Source organism: Taudactylus pleione, unplaced genomic scaffold, assembly GCF_031769625.1.
Source record: "Taudactylus pleione unplaced genomic scaffold, aTauple2 ptg000018l, whole genome shotgun sequence".
Classification (NCBI taxonomy): domain Eukaryota; kingdom Metazoa; phylum Chordata; class Amphibia; order Anura; family Myobatrachidae; genus Taudactylus; species Taudactylus pleione.
Window position 1 is genome coordinate 7,689,319 of NW_028284420.1, and position 22,877 is coordinate 7,712,195.

Sequence of the window (22,877 nt, forward strand, 5' to 3'; positions counted from 1 at the left end):
GTGTGAATGGATGCACGCGGCAACCATTCACTGACGAGAGAGGGCTAGTGGAAGCCCAGCCAGTGACGGGCTTTACCGCCAGCCTGACGTTATTTGGAGGCATGCCATGCGGGCACGCCTCCAAATAACGTCACAGAGGGGGCGTGGCCTATGGAAATTAGGCCACACCCCCAAATTTGGTCGCGTACGGCGAAGCCGCGCGTGATGTTAGGGCGCCTTCTCGAGGGCCAGCACAGGGTGCTCCGAACCCTGGAGCCAGCCCTGATGCTACCACTAGCCTGAATCCGAGCTCCAGAGATGGGCAATTAATGTCCTCAGGCAGAGTTTCCTGGCTCTTGGGAGCTCCCTGAAAATAATTAGCTGACTGCATTGGCCAGCTCCCCATGCACCTCCTCATACCACTTTCACACATGAGGTTGCATGGGAGGGCAGTCTGTTTCTCTGGAAGGGGCTGGGGGAACCAGCAACCCACACAGAGCCAGCCCTGGTTCCCCTGGGACTTCCAGGGAAACAAAGGTAAGTGCATGTTGACTTTAATGTATAAATTTAAACCATTTTACATATATATATATATATATATATATATATACTATATATATATATATATATATATATATATATATATAACAAATATACTGACAGGGTGCTCTAATCAGAAAACCACTTTATAAAAATCAATGTCACATAAACATCCTTAGAATTTTTTTTGTTTTTTATAAAGGACCATTCCTTCAGGGGCTTTATGGTTCCGGCTTTTATCTTGAATAAATGTTTTCTTATGGGGCTTTCTCTTTGCTCCAGATTCTGTCGTATTAGTCCTTGAAATATTTACTGAGCTTGTCAATATTACTCCTTGGGGCCCTAAAAAGACACCCTCATACCAAAGAAAACCCCAAAAATCAGGCCCAAGGCCAACATTAATAGATATAAAATATTTTATTAATATACATAAAATGCTCCAAAATTAGAAGAAATTGCTTACATAATATCCCATATATATTGAGCAGCTGTCCACTATTAGTGAATTTTCACCCACGTTCCAATAGTGGACTGGATCTAACAAATAGACCACCTATCACTTCTAAACCCTACGCATTTCGTCTCTCCACGAGACTTCTTCAGGGGTATATCTATAAACTATATACAAGGTGTACCAATGGTAAACAAGCTCAAAATTATTAAAACTGCATTTATAATAAGACAGTAATGAACCAATTTATAACATACCTCAATAAATGTACACATATCCCAATTAATGAGTCATGTTACAATGCAATTGAAGATCCAATGAATCAGGCAATGCAAAACCTATCAATGTTGAAACAGATAGACATACTTCTCAGTTTTAACAACCTTCCCAAAACTATTTTTTAACACATGTCATAATTTGATTTAATTAATCGAAACCTGAGCATAATGTGCAATTATTATTCTCATATTTCAGTTTACTTATTACATACCTTCACTGCCCCAACTTAGTGCAGATATATATCAGGTTAGTGTTCCACTGGACTCTATACATACAGCGATATTGAACCTAATAAGACATTAATAAATCATGTACTCAAAATAGCTTGCACATGCATTTCTATCATCTAATAAATGATCACTATGATACCTTCATAGTTAACCTTTGCTATCCAACAAAATTAGGTAGCTATATACTTGATGTCATATATCAATAATGTCTGGGACCTCATTATGGGGGGAATTCAATTTAACGCGATGTTAAATAGCGACGGGAGGGAGCTCCTGAAGCTATTCAATACACCGCACTGTTTGGGCGGACCAAGGATTTCTTCTCGCACCCCCCTGGGGATGCGAAAAATCCGACCAAAGTGCCAGGCGCGCAGCTGTTTTTCTGCATAGCGCGTCGCTAACAGCCGTGCGCCCGGCACTTTGGTCAGAGAATGCCGGTTACCGCGCCTTACCACCCTTGTTAAGACGTGATAACGGCATTCTCTGACCACACAGCGCACTGAATTGAATAACTCCGAGAGCTCGCTCCCGGCGCTATAAAATTAGCGTTGATATGAATTCCCCCCGTGTCAACTAGCCTCCCCCTCTGTCAGCCTCACCTGTGTGTCAACAAGCCAGCCTCCCCTTGTGTCAATCATCCAGCATCCCCCGTGTCAATCAGCCAACCTCCCCCCTGTATCAATCAACCAGCCTCCCCGTGTCAATTAGCCATCCTCCCCATGTCTTCATCATCCAGCCTTCCCATGTCTCTAATCCTCTGTGTCTGCAGCCACCAGCCAGGCCAAACGCAGCGCACACTTACCTCCTCCCGCTTCTGCTTGCTGTTTGGCTTCTCCTCCTGCAGTGCCGCTCACGTCCTGTCCTCTCCTCTGCGCTTCTGTTGAAGTTCTTCACATGATGAAGAATCGCAGAGAGAGCGCGGTGTGACGCCATCACGTCATGTCACGTGAAGGAGGCTTGTTGAAGTGATTAGATGCAGCAGAGGAGGCGGAGCTCGGGAGGGTCTAACAAGTAGTGTTGGCTGCGGATGGTGTCTTAAATTTGTGGCAGGCTGGCTAATGGGTGGTCCGATGCACCCCCGGACCACCCCTTAGTTTTGCCTATGCTACATAATAAAGTGAGATACACTATCCTTACAAAATCATCAGATACATGCATTGTTCATCCTACACGAGTACCAGGTGAGGCAGCCATTTGAGCGCACTGCATAGGTTACAGGAAACAGAATAGAAGAGAGTCTACAGGCGGAGCAGGGGGAGAGTGACGTGTGAGTAGCTGTGGAATTATTTTGCCCAGGAGATTCTAGCATGAGAAGTGACCTGCACTCAAATGAAACATGTTTGCTAGTCCTAGTAACTTAAAAACTGTGAAAGATGATACAGGAGCTGTATATATTTACTTTATAATTTTCTAACCAAGTACATGCTGGAGGAGTTATATAAATAAAGAAAATATACTGTATGTTGGAATATACATAGTCCGGTACCCATTTTATTGTGTAGCAATGCATCATTACATAACAACACCTGACAGTCTCAGGCATATGAGCAAGCCACTGGGCGAACGCGTATTTGGACAGACACCACAGTTGCTATATGCACCCTATACATGACCTCTCCATAGCAGGTGCTATCTCCTTTCTCCTCTTACTTTTGTTTCTATCAGCACTGACTCCCAGGACTCTTTTGTCTGTCAGTCAATGATTTATCAAATGGCTGCAAAACAGAAGTTTCAGGGCTGCAGCCCCCCCCCCCCGCCACACCCCCCAGTAAAATCTGCTACTTCAGTGAGCCAATTGCAGTCTATGACTGCGCTGGCTGGATGTGGCTCCCCATTGGAGGAGCCACCTGCCAGTCACGAAGAGAATAGGCAGCCCCAGGGGTAGGTGTCTCCTTCCCCTTGGACTGCCAGTCTGGGCTGCGATTAGCAGAGAGCAGCTTCCAGTGGAAGCTGCTGCTCTGCCTTTTGGGCAGCCCTACAGGGCTTCTTGGGGCTGCAACCAATGCAATCCTCAGAAGCCAGTGTTATGCGCTTGCTCGGCGATACCGCTACTCATGCACCGGTCCCGGCACCTGCCAGATTCATTGCTCAGGTCAGGACCTGGTCAGGCCAGCAGCAGCACCCCTTAGATATGAGGACAGGAGCCGCTGCTGATTGGGAGCCATCTTAGAGCTTTTTCTCTATCATGCTACCATAAAAGCAAACATGTATAAGCCAATTGCAATTATGTGATGTTTATATTATTTTACTCATCAGCATGAGTCTGATGATATCGCTGGATTATATTATGAAAAATACAACTCTACAAATGTAGCACAAGATTTTAGCTTGGCAGAATACTAATTAATGATATTGAATAAGTGGATACTTTATATGATGTCGATCAATTGTTTCTTAAATTAAAGGTGGGACTTGAAAGATCAAGAAAATCCTGACAAAGTAATCGATGATACTAATTGTTTTTTTTTCTCTACATTTATGTTTAGATGAGCGAACAAAAGATTTTCACATGGAATCCCTCATGGATAACAGATGGTACTATATATATATATATATATATATATATATATATATTGTGACACAGTCAGATTAGGAGGTCCCGCTCCTGGGTAGGGGACTCCTTCCTTACACACACACACAGCAGCAGGGAAGCAGCACACCAGTCTGGATGCGAGTACAAGCTGGTCGGCGCCAGTCTTTATTGTACAATGTCAGAAATAACATAAAGAAAACATAAACATAAATCCTAGCCCTGTCGGGGCACTAACTTCACAGGTGGTTCCCTCACTACCAGAACCTGGCAGGGCCTAATGCCCTCACCAGCAACAAAAGGCACAGCACAACACTCACAGTTAGGTTTTCAAGTGTCTCTGAGCAAACTCCCTGTCTGCTCTCCCAGGTGAGACAATCAGCCCTAAACACACTAGGCTTATATTGGCCACTCTCAGGTGGAAAACTAACAAGCCTGTTACCAGGCTGCGAGAACCAAAACCTGGAGTGGCCGTGGGTGGAGCCCTCCCTCTCCTCTCACCCACAACCCCCAGGTCCCAAACCGGCTTTTCAAAAAGCCGAAACTCAAGCCTGCTACACTGCAGACTTTCTCCTGGGGGTTTAAAACACAAAAGACAGGAATCTGGGACAAATGTACCTGCCACAGACCACTTTACCAGTGATCCTATCACATATCCCCCCCTTTGTTTCGACCTGTGGGGCGGAACTGAAGCCCCCAAACAATGAACGCGTGACAACGCGTCAGCATTGGCCAGCTGGCTTCCTGGCCTGTGTTCCACTGAAAATTTAAAAGTTTGTAACGCCAAAAACCATCTTGTAATTCTCGCATTACTGTCCTTATTTTCAGACATCAACTTCAGAGGGGCATGGTCAGTGATCAATTTGAACTTTCTTCCGACCAAGTAGTACCTGAGAGCCTCTAACGCCCACTTTATGGCCAACGCCTCCTTCTCCACTGTGGCATAGTTTCTCTCATGTACATTCAACTTTCTGCTAAGATAGAAAATAGGGTGTTCCTCACCCTCCTTGTTCTGGGACAGGACTGCTCCTATACCTACTTGTGATGCATCGGTTTGTACTATGAATTCCCTTTCAAAATTAGGAGTCATCAGGACTGGTTGGGAACACAACGCTACTTTCAACTCCTGGAAAGCTTTCTCTGCCTCAGGACTCCATTCTACCATGAATTTTTGTTTGCCTTTGGTCAGGTCAGTCAGTGGGACTGCCATGGTGGCAAAGTTGGGTATAAACCTCCTGTAGTACCCCTTAATTCCCAAGAAGGCTCTCACCTGCTTCTTATTCAGAGGCCGTGGCCAGTTTTGTATGGCATCAACCTTATTGAGCTGAGGCTTTATCAGGCCTCTGCCAATGGTGTATCCCAGATATTTTACTTCCTCCATGCCTAGACAACACTTTTTTGGGTTGGCTGTCAAACCTGCCTTATAGATGGAGTCCAACACTGCTTGTACCCTGGGTAAGTGAGACTGCCAATCAGGACTATGAATGACCACGTCATCCAGATAAGCAGCCGCATACCGTCTATGGGGCCTTAGAATCCTGTCCATCATTCTTTGGAAGGTAGCAGGTGCCCCATGTAGCCCGAAGGGCAACATCTTGTACTGAAACAAGCCCTCTGGCGCTGAAAAAGCTGTCTTTTGTTTGGCGCTCTCGGTTAACGGTACTTGCCAATACCCTTTGGTTAGGTCAAGAGTGGTTAAATACCTTGCCGTCCCTAGTCTCTCAATCAGTTCATCCACTCTTGGCATCGGGTAGGCAACGAATTTTGAAACGCTGTTCAACTTTCGTAAGTCATTGCAGAAACGCACACTCCCGTCGGGCTTTGGAATCAACACAATGGGACTTGACCATTCACTATGTGATTCTTCAATAACCCCTAACTCTAGCATATTTTTAATTTCTTTCGACACCGATTCTCTTTGTGCTTCTGGTAACCTATAGGGCTTTAGATTAACTTTAACCCCTGGGTCAGTGATGATGTCATGTTTAATGACCGAGGTTTTCCCAGGTACGTCAGAGAACAGCACCCTATTTCTAATCAGAAACTCCTTGAACTCTTGTTGTTGAATTGCCGACAGGGTTTTTGCCACGGTCACTTCGGGAACTAAGGGCCCTGGATTTACTGGAGGGGCTCGGTCGGCCGACAGTACCGTTCTATCTTTCCAGGGCTTTAACAGATTTATATAGTATATCTGTTCCGGCTTTCTTTTCCCTGGCTGGTAAACTTTGTAATTGACCTGCCCCACTCTTTCTAAGATTTCAAAGGGCCCTTGCCATTTAGCCAAAAGTTTATTTTCCACAGTGGGAACCAATACTAACACTCTGTCCCCAGGAGCAAAGCTGCGTAACCGAGCATTGCGGTTGTATACCCTCTGCTGTGCTTGTTGAGCCTGTTCCAGGTGCTCTCTCACTATCGGCACTACCGCAGCAATTCTCTCCTGCATTTGAGAAACATACTCAATCACCGTTTTGTAAGGACTAGACTGCCCCTCCCATGTCTCTTTGGCAATGTCTAATGCTCAATAACTTTGCCTATCTGATCTAAATATAATATCTATGAATATATTTCAAGCATTAGATACATCGTCAGTAGATGGCAGTATTGTCTAACTTATCAATAAACGAATATTAGTATCTACAGATATAAATTTAAATATCTCCTTGACAGATTTATTAGCTATGTCTAGCCTTGGAGAACATAAATCCTCGATAGTAAACAGTGTCTGACATTTTACACCACTGTTCTGAATAGAACCATAGAATCTCTTATCTTTCCTGTCATATAAATCAGAATTTAATACAGAGGATAAATACACTCTACTATAGCCTTAATTGGTTAACATAAGTTATTCTATATGAATACATTCCTAAGAGTTAGGATAGATAAGGAATGAGGCCCTTCTCAAGCACAATATCTCACACAAAATATCATTTCTTCTTAGCATTTGAACACAAAATGAAGTAACACTTTAATATGATTCGTCACTTTAACAGGTGTGTACTACTTACTTCAGAGAACAGCACAAACAGGCTCTAACCAGAGTAGAAAGAGAAGTGGGAGGCCCTGGTGCACAAATGTGCAAGAAGACAAGTATATTAGAGTCTCTAGTTTGAGAAATAGATGCCTCACAAGTTTTCAACTGGCAGCTTCATTAAATGGTACCCGCAAAACGCCAGTGTCAATATCTACAGTGAAGAGGCGACTCCGGGATGCTGGCCTTCTAGGCAGCGTGGCAAAGAAAAAGCCATATCTGAGACTGGCCAATAAAAGAAAAAGATTAATATGGTCAAAATAACACAGACATTGGACAGAGGAAGATTGGAAAAAAGTGTTATGGACAGACGAATCGAAGTTTGATGTGTTTGGATCACACAGAAGAACATTTGTTTAGACGCAGAACAAGTGAAAAGATGCTGGAAGAGTGCCTGACGCCATCTGTCAAGCATGGTGGAGGTAATGTGATGGTCTGGGGCTGCTTTGGTGCTGGTAAAGTTGGAGATTTGTACAAGGTAAAAGGGATTTTGAATAAGGAAGGCTATCATTCCATTTTGCAACGCCGTGCCATACCCTGTGGATAGCGCTTGGTTGGAGCCAATTTCCACCTCCAACAGGACAATGACTCAAAGTACACCTCCAAATTATGCAACAATTATTTAGGGAAGAAGCAGGCAGCTGGTACTCTGTCTGTAATGGAGTGGCTAGCACAGTCACCAGATCTCAACCCCATTGATCTGTTGTGGGAGCAGCTTGACCGTATGGTATGCAAGAAGTGCCCATCAAGCCAATCCAACTTGTGGGAGGTGCTTCAGGAAGTGTGGGGTGAAAATTCTTCAGATTACCTCAACAAACTAACAGCTAGAATGCCAAAGATCTGCAATGCTGTAATTGCTGCAAAAGGAGCATTCTTTGACGAAAGGAAAGTTTGAAGGACAAAATTATTATTTCAAATAAAAATCATTATTTCTAACCTTGCCAATGTCTTCACTATATGTTCTATTCATTTTGCAACTCATTTGATAAAAGTCAGTTTTCATGTAAAACACAAAATTGTCTGAGTGACCCCAAACTTTTGAACGGTAGTGTATATACGTATATATAATGTATTATATTATAAGGGTATACCTATTAAGTGTGAAGCACAAGAGCATGGTGAAAGATGGATTGATAATTTTTATATGCTGTCCATTTAGTACTGATTTCCTCTTTATTTCGTATGTATTGTTATTAGAAGGTTAGCTTCCACCTTCAGGTATTTTTCTGGTACAGTAATCACTAGCATACCTAGTTAATAAGACATCATCTTGTAGAAATTATCTCTGAATTATTTTAAAATATTATCAAGTTAGCTCTTTAGTTGTCATACAAATAATGGTGCATACACACGGTCAGGTTTTTCCTTCAGATATGAACGATAACGATTTAAAAATCGTTCAGTCGTTCATATCTGAAGGAAAATCTGACATATCTGACATGCCTGAACGATGGACGATTTACAATGCGCGTTCCCGTTTGTCAGATAACGATATCTGACATCTGATGTGTTTGCAGTCAGACTTGGACGATTCCATTCATTGTAATGCAGTCACAAATCGTTCAATCGTTCAAATCGTTCAAAACTTTGGTAAAATCGTTCAAATCGTTCATCTGACAAAGCTGACAAGTCTGACAAATCTGACCGTGTGTATGCTCCATAAGTCAACTATTCAGTTATGTTATGGAATCAACACCCCAGTTTTAATTGATACCGTTATTTGAAACCATACAACTTTAGGGACCGGGTCGGGAGTCTTTATCTCCATGGCAACACAGCTTCCGGTTTTTATCAGCCCACACTCTATATGGGGCAAGCACCCTTTTCCAAGATGGCCGATTGTGTAATTCCGGGGCGTCTATCGTCTTACACCTCTATGGTAGTTGTTGGGTTGCGTTGGCCGTTTGGCACTTCTGATGGCTCGGAGGACCCGGAAGTCGCGTCTCTTTCTCCTTCCCTTGTAAGCCGGTGGTAAGATGGCGGCAACCGTGGACTGCGATGTGATGATGGCGCCAGTGGAACCGGAGAGAAGCGCGGATGAGCTGGAGAGGTATATGGGAGGTTAGGGGTGTAAATACAGTGGCACAGAGGGAGAAGTGAATGGGGTTGATCACGTGTGGAGGGATCATCCTGAGAGAGAGGGGGAGGGGGGATGGTGAGATATCCTGAGGCCTGACTGGAGCCTCTCACCCACGATGTGACACTTACCACTAGTGACTGCTGGCAGCCCTGTGCCCCCATGCCTCCTGTCATGCGGTTCTCTGTTACAGGTGTAGTCTGCTGCAGGGCTGATATTAGAGTGGGATCATTCTGTTATTATGTTGGCAGCTGACAACCGTACTTGTAAATACAAAGGGGGACATATTGTTTCTGGACCTCAAGTTGTCATTATTGTGGTAATTACGAATATATTGTCCTGATGTCATTATCAATTCAGTCTTCGCTTGGAAGATTGTTACTGGGAATAACACGCTTCCTGCTATAAATGAATGACAAGTCTCCTAGGAATTCTGTAAGCATTGGGTCTGCAGCGGCATTATCCTATATTTATATAGCTCTGTAAAGCAACACAGTAAAGCTGGCCACACACACAGCGATATTTTACCCGATCTGGCCGTTTCTGACACATTGGAACGACAGATCGTGTAAAATTTGGACAAATCCTGAGTAAATCGTGAGTCCCAACTCACGATCATGATGCAATGCTGGTCGCACATCGCATCGTCAGATCTGCCGTGCAGTAGGGCAGATCTGACAATCTAGGATGCGATACACTGTGAAAGTCTGGATGCAGGAGAGATCGTAAGAAGATTGGACACCAAATCGTGTGCAGATCGTGTGCAGAGCTACCGGGGAGAGTTTCAAGAGACATCATACACAAATCATACACATCGGTTGATCGTGTGCAGATCGCCATGTGTGTGGCCAACTTAAAGCGATATTTTACACGATTTGGCCGATTTCAACGTATTGTGATGACAAATCATATAAAATGCCTAAATCGTGAGTCCCCACTCACGATGTGAAGCGCGTCCCCGCAGGTCGCACATCGCATCTTCAGATCTGACGTGCTGTAGGGCAGATTTGCCAATCTGGGACACAATGCACTGGAAAAAAAAAAAGTTAAGATGCACGATAGATCTTGAGTCAGATTGGATGCTTTTTACTCCAAATAGTGTATAGGACTGCCGGGGGAGAGTCCTAGGGAAATCATACACGATGTCTGAACGTGAGCACATCGCTATGTCTGTGGCCACCTTAAGTATAACAGATCATACATTGAAACCCCAAATTATATGCACTTGCCGAAGGAGGGGCAGACACGAGACAGAGATTATGGTGCATACACATGGCCAGATCTGTCAGTTGAACGATTTTACAAACTATTTGAACGATTTCAGACAGTATTAAAGTGAATGAAATCGTCCAAATCTGACTGCAAACACCTCATATATCAGATATCGTTATCTGACATCAGATATGAACGATTTTTAAAATAGTTATAGTTCATATCTGACAGAAAATCTGACTGTGTGTATGCACCATTAGAGTGGTCCCTAGTTGTAAGATCATAGAACTGTACAGAAGGGGTGGGTGTTTGAGATTGAAGGTTGGGGAAAGTCTGGTCATAGGGTAAAGCGTAGCATGGGTGGTTTCGGGGGTGGCAATCAGAGGTGCAGAGCTGGAAGGTCATGTGGTACAGTATGCCAAAAATGTTTGAGGGAGTAGTGTTGCTGAAAGTGAGTAGCTTGAATTGAATTCTTAAAGTTAAGGGGTGCCAGCCTAGGGGCCTGGTGAGAGAGGAAGATCAGTCTTGTTGTGGCATTTCACAGAATTGGAGCAGGGATAGATGGGTCATGAGAAGGTAGCAGTAATCAATGCAGAAGGTAATGAGGGAATGGATAAGAATTTTGGTAATGTCCTGACTCCTTAATGAGAAAAAGGTGTAAGCTGACGACTATGAAGTTGACAAGACAGTGCCATGTAATGGATGTGTGGAGTGAAGCAAAGTGAAGAATGACACCAGTGCAGTGGGCATAATTTACTTGAGATGATGGCGTTAATGGTGAGGGAGACTGGGTGAGTGTAGAAACACTGGAAGGAGGGAGATGATGAGCTCAGTTAAGTAGAATTGATATCGCCAAATAGAGCTGGCAGTTGGACACATAGGATAAAAGAGAAAAATAGATTTAGGTATCTGCATAGAGATGGTAGTGGATGGTGACTGAGGGCCTGATTCAGAGCCGGACGCTATTTGCGCTCGCTCGGTCAGAAAAAGGGGCCGGCTATTTAAATTGAGCGCTCGCTCTTAGCGGTCTGTTCACGCCTCTATGTCTGAGCGAGCGAACGAAACATGCGCTCGCTATTTTGTAAAGATGCCCCCTGGCCGCTCGCATCCTACGTCATCTCCGCTATTTATTTGATTAATCGAGTACATCGAAAGGCATCTGAACTGCTCGCTGTGCTTGTGGTAGGTTTATCCTACCGCAATCATGCGAACAGTTCAGTCTAAGAGACAACCAAGTGACGTGGTCGATGACGCTGCTTTGTTAATTATGCACACCCTTAAAACGCCCGTTTTGACCGTTTGGCACGCCTGCGTTCGGATCTCCACTCCCCGTTTTCAAGCACCTTCCCCTGTTACCACCCACAAACGCCTCATCCTGTCACTCAAATTAGCAGGCACTCGCTATTTGGCGAGCGCTCGATTTCCGATCGCACTGACTGGTTGGCGCATGCGCATTACGACCCATATGCATGCGCAGTTGTGCGAACGAGCGGCCACTTACGAGCGGCTCTGAATCAGGCCATGAGTCTATTAGTACAGCTAGAGTAAAGGTGGGTACACATTAGACGATATGTCGCCCCCGATCTGGCGGATCGTGCCTACATATCGTCCACATCAGCAAAAGTGTGCCCACTATGGACGACCATACGTGCTCCTGCAGGTTGTCTATTGGGGTCGTTCCGTCTGCCTGCATGTAGGGCTGACGGAACGACCCAGCTGCCAACGTCAAGCAGGTGAATGGAGCCAGTGCTCGACATGTCGGGCACTAATTCGTGTAATGTGTACCGATCACCCGATATGTTGCTGGGTACACACATCGCTAAGTGTGTACCCTGCTAGCGTATATGACTGAGGTTTCCAAACTCCGCCATTACAGTACAGATTTTTAGGATTTCCATGCTTGAGTCCAGATGGTTAAATCAAATTGACTTAGGAACTAATTAAGTCACTTGTGCTCAAGCATGATTATCCTTAAAACATGGACTGTAATTGTCGAGTTTGGGAACCTCTGGTATATGATCATGGTGTTCCTTGGTAACTTTACCCTATTTTTTTTACAGCAGTTGTTGGATACAGTTACCCATTTATTATTATCCTTCACTACAATATTCAGCAGTTCTAAAACAACAAAGACAATTTCATATACTGTAATAAACATACAGGAAGATATATTGAGACTTAAGGTGCATACACACTCAAAGATTTTGTTACCAACGAATTTGTGAATGATTTTATGAACGATTTTCTGTCAGATTTTTTAAAGTGTAATGAACGATTTTTTTGAACTACAAACGATTTTTGCATATTCCCTTAATGAAAATCGTTCAGTTGACAAGTCTGACTGAACTACAAACGTGAACGCGCATGAACGATAATCGTTCATAGTTTGACTCAGAAAGTGAACGATTTTTTCAAACGATTATCGTTTAACGATAATCATTAAAAAAATCGTGTGTGTATGCAGCTTATGGTGCATACACACGATCAGATTTTTCATCAGATTTGAACGATAACGAATTTAAAAATCGTTCAATCGTTCAAATCTGATGAAAAAATTGTTCATGTGTACAAACATGAACCATGCGCGTTCACATTTGTTAGAGAATGATATCTGACATGTTTGCAGTCAGATTTGTCAGATTTCGTTCTTTTTCTTCAGATATCGTTCAAATCGTTGAGTAAATCGTTAGCAAAATCGTTTGAAAAAAAAAAAAAATCGTTCAAACGATATCGTTCAAAAGAAAAATCTGACCCTGTGTATGCTCCATTAAAGCTGCATACACACACGATTTTGTTACCAACGATTTTATGAACGATTATCTGTCAGATTTTTTAAAGTGTAATGAACAATTTTTTTGAACTACAAACGATTTTTGCATATACCCTTACTGAAAATCGTTGAGTTGACAAGTCTGACTGAACTACAAACATGAACCCGCATGAACGATAACGATAATTGTTCAAAAAATCGTTGTGTGTCTTCAGTTTTAGGGTGTTTTGAGCTTCATGCATACAGGTGGTGATGAGTTTTTTTTTTTATTTTTAAAGTTTATATCCATTCTCTCAATAGCAAATATTTGAGCCCTATTGTATGTTTAAATATTCACCAGTGATATAGAACTTGACTGACACAATTTTTAAATGGTAAAGTTATGCTGTAATAGTAAGATAAATGACATCAATCCACTTTTAAAAGTGTTTATTATGACATAAGTCAGTGTGGTGTTCTTCCACAAGGTGTTTTGTCTAAACCGGACAACTGCATATTCTCTCTCCGCTACTTAATACATTTCATGTAGTTTTGACTACTAATTTTTTTCCAATGCCTGGGAACCTAATGAACATATTCGTGAATATTCTATAGAAATAATTATAATTGTAGCTACATGTTTAGTTGAAATATAGGAAGTGCATTGTATTTCTCCACTACAAAATGTCTGATTAATGACAATGGGCCTGATTCAGCAAGGAACGCAGCTGCTAATACGCACGCAATTGGCTGACTTTTGCGTACTGTTCATGCATCGCGGTGCGCAAACTAGCCATTGCGATCGCAGAGAGATTAATAGGAAGTGCCATTTATGGGTGGTAATGGAGGGGGGGGGGTTGGCTGAACGCAGGCGTGCCAGTGCATTTGAACGCCGTTGCAAGGGCGTGCATAAATTAGCCACTGCAATGTCCTACGCAGCCTGAGGCCTAATAGTGTGCGATGAAGTTAGCAATTTCTGAGTAAGGTCAGGGCTAGTGCAGGTGTGCGTGAGGCTGCGATGGTATTCTATTTGTACCGATGTTTTGCAGTCCTAGATATTACGGATGTGTGTAAGGTAAAGTGGGCGTCCTTATGTAGCTTTCCCGCTAGGCTGTTTTAGCGGGGCGCAGCGCCCTGCCCTCCTCCTGGAGGGCAAAAATCACCCTGCCCTCCAGGAGGAGGGCAAAAAGCGCCCTGCCCTCACAGCCTGCGGGTAGCCGTTCTCACCCGCGGGACGCAGTATCCCGCGGGTGGAGAAACATGCGGTGACCCGGTCACCGCCAGAGAATAGACGCCGGGCGCATGCGCCCGGCATCTATTCTCCCTGTCTGCAGGGCTTGGGGGCTGCCCGGCGTGTCCGCAAGTGCCGGGCACGCCCCCAAGAGTGATGAAAAGGGGACGCGTCTTATAGACACGCCCCGTTTTCCGATGACCACGCCCCCTTTTATTCTGGTATGAGGCTGGGCACATAAGCATTTAATATAATAGCACTTCTTGTATGATTTAAAATAGTTCTTCACTATTGGATGTTTCTGGCTTTTTTTCATATACTTTTATTAAACTATGAGGGGCATTCACAGGACAGCAGCCCACCCTGTAGTAGTCTTCATGCTAGCACCCTGCACCTGTCACAACCCGTGCAGTTCCTCTTTCCTGCCTGGAGTGACGCTCTCTGCTCTGGTGCTTCTAGCTCACACTGGTCTGTATATCAGCTGTTTTCTAGCACACTCCGCTAATGCAACAAACAGCTGAAATACAGACCAAAGTGTGCTAGAAGCACCAGAGCAGAGAGCGACACCTCAGGCAGGGAAGAGGAACTGCACGGGTTGTGACAGGTGCAGGGTGCTAGCATGAAGACTACTACAGGGTGGGCTGCTGTCCTGTGAATGCCCCTCATAGTTTAATAAAAGTATATGAAAAAAAGCCAGAAACATCCAATAGTGAAGAACTATTTTAAATCATACAAGAAGTGCTATTATATTAAATACTTATGTACCCAGCCTCATACCAGAATAAAATCTAAATGCTGTTCTCCGTTCACTTCATTGTATACATAAAAGGAAGACAAAAGTGAAGACAAAGTTAGAGCATTAATAAATTAGTGAGCAAAGGGCTTAGCTGAGATGAAAAGCGAGTGGGGCTTAAGCTGGGTACGCACTATGCAATCCTTCATACAATATTGTAGTCCGACGCACGTAGGATCAATATATTGTGTGGATTGTATAGTGTGCGTGCACGGAGGTTGTTTATCGCAGCATGCCATCTGCTGTGCCTCTATGAACGAAGCCATGTGGCTAAATGGAACATTGATTGATGTATATTGCACGGTCATACACCAGATCGTGCAAGGCCGGGGTGGCCAAAACATCGATCGCGGTCGGACATGCGACCAGACGATCACGAATGTTTGGTAGCAGCCGATAAGTCAGACAGATTCTTATTAGCTGCTCCGTCAGGTGTATCAGTGTGATTCTTATTGGCTACTGCGCCCAGCTGAACCCTCTGCTGTCTCAGGCAGCCGTCGCTGTGACAGCAATAGCCAATAAGAATCAAGCTGATTCTTATTGGCTGAGGCATGGGGCAGGGTGCTGTGTGCAGCCTGCGCTGCTGATTATCCTGCTTGTAAAACACTGAGTGGCTGATGAGCATCATCTGCATTTCACCAGGCTGCCAGACATGTGGCTAGGGCGGTCACCTGGGACCCTTTCCACGATGGCACCTGGCTGGTCCACTTCCTAAAAATGCTCCCTCTCACCCGCCAGCCCCATTTACTGTCGGCAACTCTGCGGACTTTTGTGGACCCACAGTGACAGGACCCACAGTGACAGGCATGAGATTGCACTGCAGGAGGAAAACGGGTAAGTTAACTCCTGTAGGGGAGGAAGCAGAGAATAGAAAATACTCAGGTGGGGAGGGGGACATTGTGATTGGGTTTATTTGCTGTAGGGGCCAATGTGTGTGTGTTTCTTTTGTGGGGGCCAATGTGTGATATTGGCAGTACAGACCCACGCCCCTTTCCTGTGAGGTTACACCCTTTTTTGCATACCATGCTTCCTTTTTACATGTCACGCCCCCTTTTCTGGACACTTGGTAAATCACAAAAGGTTTTTAGCTTTATAAGTAGATCACTGAGTCTGGCCGCTACCGGTGTAGTGTGTACGGCTGGCTCGATATATTGTTCCAACACGTGTGCTGTCACTGGGTACAAACATTGTATAGTGTGTACCCAGCTTTAGAGTGGAGGCAAAGAGAGTTTGGAGGTGGCACTGGAGGCTGAACGAGTGAATTTGCTCACCAAGAGATGACTGCAGAGGGTGACTTTTGGGACCCACACAAATTGTGCAAGTGGAGAGGAGGATGTGTGACAGAACTGGGAATCATGGCCCTGGTGTATGGGGCTCTTAACATGTATAGTTAAATATCCCAGATTGTGTTATTTTATTTTATTTTTTTTAAACTTTCCATGAGAAAACACACCCTGAATATAAAAATATTTAGTTCAAATGTTTATCATAAGTTGAGTTCCATTTAACGTATTCAGAAATACATTTCTATAGATTTTATACTTTGATAAAACAGACATTTTTGAAGGTATGTTTTTATTTCTGGAAGGCAGTGTCTGTTATAAGGCGTTGTTATAGGTGATATCCTAAAATGGATTTGGTACAATAACGGGAAGCAGTTGGGAAGCCGATGGACGTAATCCCGACCGGCGGCTTCCCGACTGTCTAATCCCGGCAAGTGTCTAATGACAGGCATCGAAATCCCGATAGGCACCCCTCCTGGAGGCTAGGGGAAGGGGGGGAGGTTAGGGTTAGGCACCCCCCCGGGAGACTTAGGGTTAGGCTGCGGGGAAGGGGGGGTTAGGTTTAGGCACTTGGGGGGGAGGTTAGGGTTAGGCCCCCTAAAGGAGGGTTAGGGGGTAGAATTAGGTTAGTTTATACTTACCTTTGGACATTCGGGAACTTTACCTCTGCTGGGCCTCCGTGCGGCCGGCGGTAAATCATACTGATTCCACAATAACTATATGTATATGTTTGAGGAACTTTGTAGAGCCAGAAAAAATTAATTTTGTTCTTTGTGGGTGAGCGGTTTCTTTTCTGGCTATGCACCTTACTTGTACTCCTGTAGAGATACATTGCAGGAACCCAACTGGACTCCCTGGGGCAATCCACATTTTGGGTACAGTGTTTTTCAGTAACGCTAAACTCTTCGCAGCAGCTTTGTCTTTCATGTGTGTACATTTTTTTTAATTAATTCCACAAAGTCACTATAAAAACACTTTTCTAGAAGACGCCTACAGCTGAATAGATAAATGAAAACTGCAATTTAGGCTGCAGTCAATCAAAATAACAGTTAATCAAATTGACTGTTATTTAAACATCTTACACCCATGTAAACCAATATGATTGATATGAAATGTTCTTAAGAAACCACCAGTCCTCCAAACGGTTGTTCCCAAGCTCTGTCCTCAAGGCATTCTAATGCTAGGTACACACTAGATGACTTGCTAACGATGCAATGTCGTCAACGATTTCCCTTGAACTCCCGGACAAATGATCTAGTGCATACACACTGTGCAATCTAACCAAACAATATCTTGCATCGCTTGGTGGTTAGATCGCTAACTATGCCCGGGGGCCATATAAGGCTCGCAGAATCATTTGATCTGGCTAGCAGGGCGCCCTAGAGTGGCAGCCAGAATCTATGCAGCAGTGCACTGCAGACAGTCACACCGCTGCCCTTACAGCTCCCCGGCGCATCCTCGGGTTGCTCTGGACATTGCTGTAATCACCGGCGATTGTGGCCCTGGGCATGGCCTGCATCGGACCTGCAAATAATGTTATATACAGACAGGTGCATAAATATTGGGACATTGACAGAATTTTCATATTTTGGCCTCTATTCACCACCACAATGGCTTTGAAATGAAACAAACAAGATGTGCTGTAACTGCAGACTTTCAGATTTAATTTGAGGGTAATTACATCCAAATCAGGTGAACAGTGTAGGAATTACAATGGTTTCTATATGTGCCTCCCAATTTTTAAGGGGTCAAAAGTAATGGGACAAACTAAACAATCCTAAATCTAACTTTCACTTTTTAATACTTTGTAGCAAACCCTTTGTAGGCAACAGCCTGAAGTCTGGAACGCATAGACATCACCAGACACTGGGTTTCATCCCTGGTGATGCTCTGCCAGGCCTCTACTGCAAATGTCCTCAGTTCCTGCTTGTTCTTGGGGCATTTTCCCTTCCGTCTTGTCTTCATCTAGTGAAATGCATGCTCAATCGGATTCAGGTCAGGGGATTGACTTGGCCATTGCATAACATTCTACTTTTTAGCCTTCAAAAACTCTTTGGTTGCTTTTGCAGTATGCTTCGGGTCATTGTCCATCTGCACTGTGAAGCGCCGTCCATTGAGTTCTGAAGCATTTGACTGAATATGAGCATATAATATTGCCCGAAACACTTCAGAATTCATTCTGCTGCTTTTGTCAGCAGTCACATTATCAATAAATACAAGGGCACCAGCTCCATTGGCAGCCATACATGCCCACACCATGACACTACCACCACCATGCTTCACTGATAAGGTGGTATGTTTTGGATCATGAGCAGTTCCTTTCCTTCTCCATCTCTTCTCTTCCCATCACTCTGGTACAAGTTGATCTTTGTCGCATCTGTCCATAGGATGTTGTTCCAGAACTGTAATGGCCTTTTTAGATGTTGTTTGGCAAACTCTAATCTGGTCTTCCTGTTTTTGAAGCTCACCAATGGCTTACATCTTGAGGTGAACCCTCTATATTCACTCTTGTGAAGTCTTCTCTTGATTGTTGAGTTTGACACATATACACCTACCTCCTGGAGAGTGTTCTTGATTTGGCCAACTGTTGTGAAGGGGTTTTTCTTCACCAGGGAAATAATTATTTTGTCATCCACCACAGTTGTTTTCCGTGGTCTTCCGGATCTTTTGGTGTTGCTGAGCTCTCCAGTGCGTTCTTTCTTTTTAAGAATGTTCCAAACAGTTGATTTGGCCACACCTAATGTTTTTGCTCTCTCTCTGATGGGTTTGTTTTGATTTTTCAGCCTAATGATGGCTTGCTTCACTGATAGTGACAGCTCTTTGGATCTCATATTGAGAGTCGACAGCAACTGATTCCAAATGCAAATGTCACACCTAGAATCAACTCCAGACCTTTTACCTGCTTAATTGATAATTAAATAATGAGGGAATAGCCCACACCTGTCCATGAAATAGCTTTTGAGTTGATAGTCCCATTACTTTTGGCCCCTTAAAAAGTGGGAGGCACATATAGAAACCGTTGTAATTCCTACACCGTTCACCTGATTTGGATGTAATTACCCTCAAATTAAATCTGAAAGTCTGCAGCTAAAGCACATCTTGTTTGTTTCATTTCAAAGCCATTGTGGTGGTGAACAGAGGCCAAAATATGAAAATTCTGTCAATGTCCCAATATTTATGCACCTGACTGTATATAAAAATGGCCCTTGACAGAAAAAAGGTTCCCCACCCCTGATATAATGTAACCATGTCATCTGGTCGTTCAGTAGAGCGTACACACTGCACGATCTGCAGGGAATCGTTAATGAGATTGAGCTGCATGCAGAGAAGATCTGAAGATGCGACGGACAACACAGCAGGAGCGTGCATGGCATGTGTATACTAGACAATTTGTTGTTTCGATGCATTGGAATCGGCCATATTGCTCAAAATATCGTCTAGTGTGTAGGGGCCTTAACAGTCCAGGTTTCTAAGGCTATCCAAAGCTTTCACATATTCTCTAGGTGTATGCTCACATAGGCGTAATAAAAGAGATTTTAGGTGGAAAGTGCTGCACAAACACACATAGAATCAAAAAAGTGTGATGAATCACTTTTTAATATACAATGATACACAATAGTTTGCTAATACTCAAAGCTAAATGTCTGAAGTAGTTAGCTTTAGGTCAGGCAAGAGTGATCTCATTAATACTTCTTGTCCACCAAAATACCGGGTCGGACCCAGTATTTTGTAGTCTGGTCCAATCCGGGTCGGACACTGCTTCAGACCCAGTCACTGCACTTTGTTCCGGGTTATTCTCGGATCAGCCCTGTTCACACTGCACCCGTGTGGAGTGAAACTCTTCTGACGGCGCTTGGAGAATACATCATCTCGAAGTGCCAGGAAATCTGGATCTCCCAATACTGTAAAAGCGACTCGGGTTTACACTGCCCCTTAAGCCGGGTTGGATTCCCGGGTAACTGGACCCGAGTTATTTCTTTTGGGACACTTTTCCACTGAGCTGCGACCTGGGGAGACTCTGCAATACCCGGGTTATTGCGATAGTGGAAAAGGGGTATAAGACTGAGTTGACTAAGGCTGGGTACACACTTAGCGACCCGCCAATGCGATGCCCGATGGTGCCGATGAACCATATATATCAGGCGGTCTATACACTGCACGATCCAGTGAACGACTGCCCGATATATCGTTCACTGACACCATTGGGTTTGCCGAAGTCGGCAACTAGACCGCTTCATTGGCCGTGCATGCAGGCTGATGGAATGACCCCGATGAACGACCTACGGCAGCACACATAGTGGGTACACACTAGACGATGTGCATGGTCTGCAAGGTTCGGGAGAGATCGTCTAGTGTGAACCCAGCTTGAGTTTATTTTAATTATTTCTAATTGTTTATAAGTTTAATTTTAACTAATAATTGTCATTTCAATTGGATTGATCCTTAAAGGATATTTTTTCAGTTTTGCTTCAACCATGTCACCTGTCATATTAAAATGTTTAATTTAAGTAACTGTTTTATTAGATGTGATATTTTCTGAATTTTCCTACACTTGGTATAATTGACAGTGATATGTGGTAGAAAAGTAGCATTCTTTACTTTAGGAGCTGTATATTCAGGACAAGACATTACTTAGTTTGGCCGCTGACTCTGTAACTTCTTTTGCTTCTCTGTGTTTCCATATTTAGGCTGTGTCCATTATTTCACTACTCTAATGCTGGGTACACACTAGGCGATGTGTGTACCTGACCGATGCGATGAATCACATATCGTGCGGCCGTTTGACATTGCACTATCTGGTTAACAACCTCACGATACATCGTTCACCAGCCGCCTCCACAAGCATGGGGTCGTTCATCAAATTTACAGATTGAGCAGCATGTAGGCTCGATCTGTCTATGCAATGAATGACCCCGTGGGAGCACGTATGGTTCGGTCATAGTGCATACACACTTGCCGATATGTCTGCCTGATCCTGCGACATATCGTCTAGTATATACCCAGCTTAACCCTTGAGTAGAAAAAAATATCTTCAGAAAGTGGCCTGTTTTGATGTGTGGGTCCTGTTACATGGCATTGCCTGCCCTTTAATTCAGCTTCATTTTTTACTCTCACCCTTCAGCTGCTAAGATAAGTTGTTGTCTCTTGTTTCCAAATTATCTTAACAACATCCGGAATAAATTGGTGGCGATTTTTTTTTTTTATATATATAGAGCATATAAATGATATATTTGACACAAGGCGGAAGATTTATCACAGCTTTGGAGAGAGATATAGCACCAACCAATCATCTTCTAACTACCATTTTTCAGGGATGTAGTCTGGATCCCGACCGTCAGAATGCCGACTGTCACAATCCAGATAGATCCCAACAAAGGCACCAAGGGGAGGGTTAGGATTAAGCGACGGGACGGTTAGTGTAAGGGAATTCTGTCTGTCTGTCTGCTTTGTGACCGTTGGGATCCCGTACCCAACCACAGTTTTTTTGGGTTTTTTTTTTTTTTTTTTAAAACACAGCCAGTCAATGGACAGTTAAAAGCTGAATGGTTGGTACTTTCTCTCTCCAGGGTTTGATAGATCAACAATTGAAATTCAATATCAAGGAATATTTGCTCTCTTGCCAGCTTCTGTGACTTCATGGAGACCAATTTTAACCGCTACCACCAGTGCTGATGTTGTGGTAATCCCAAAACCAGGATTTGTCCAATGCGTGTGGCAGCTACAGGCCAATCATCCTTCTCAATGTACAGGGTTTCCCTAAAGTCTGGAGACATAGGAAATCTCATTAACTATATATTTTTTACCAACACACATTAAATATGGCTTTGTCAAAAGAAGAAAGAACTGAAGTGGTACTTCTCAGTGGACGTGAAGGATGGTCATATCGAAAGATAGCAGATGAATTTAATGAACGTCATTTCATTTTTTGAAAATATGCATTTTTGCCTATGTGTCCAGACTTTAGGGACACCCTGTAGACTTAAAATTATTTGTCAAGATTCTGAGCACCAGATTAGGTCCAGTAATAACATCCTTGCTTCCCATGAACTAGTTGTGGTTTATACATGGCTGTCAGGCATCAGATAACAGATGGCGAGTCATTGGTTTTATTTGGTCTACCAAGTAATAGTCCCTTCCATGGTCATGGTTTTAAATGCAGAAATGGTCTTTAGTAGCATTGTGAAGCCCTTTATGCATGAAAGCCCATGCATCATGGGGATCATCAGGGGCATATTCTGCCATGGAACCGTGGCCTTGTATCACAAATTCATGGCCTCTATAATCATCAGTTTTCCTCATTTACCTTTCAAATTAAAAGTGGATGCATGCAAGGTATCCTTTTAATATTTGTTTTCATTTAAGAGACCCTCGCCTCCTGAATTGGAAACCCTTAGCTTTATGGGAAATGGAACTGGCTATCAAAGCACAAAATAGAATTATATACAGAGGATATTTTGCTATCTGTGGCGAATACACATATCCCTTTCCCAA

At 43.6% G+C, this 22,877-nt stretch overlaps 1 protein-coding gene across 1 annotated transcript in view; it reads left to right on the plus strand.

Moving 5' to 3' along the window:
- Positions 1 to 8,943: 8,943 nt before the first annotated feature.
- Positions 8,944 to 22,877, plus strand: part of DNAJC7 (DnaJ heat shock protein family (Hsp40) member C7) — an 86,906-nt gene continuing 72,972 nt past the window's right edge. Inside the window, exon 1 of the mRNA XM_088442472.1 lies at positions 8,944 to 9,090. Within this exon, the coding sequence (XP_088298598.1) occupies positions 9,017 to 9,090 (74 nt within the window). The 5' untranslated portion in view covers positions 8,944 to 9,016. The remainder of the gene's footprint in view (positions 9,091 to 22,877) is intronic.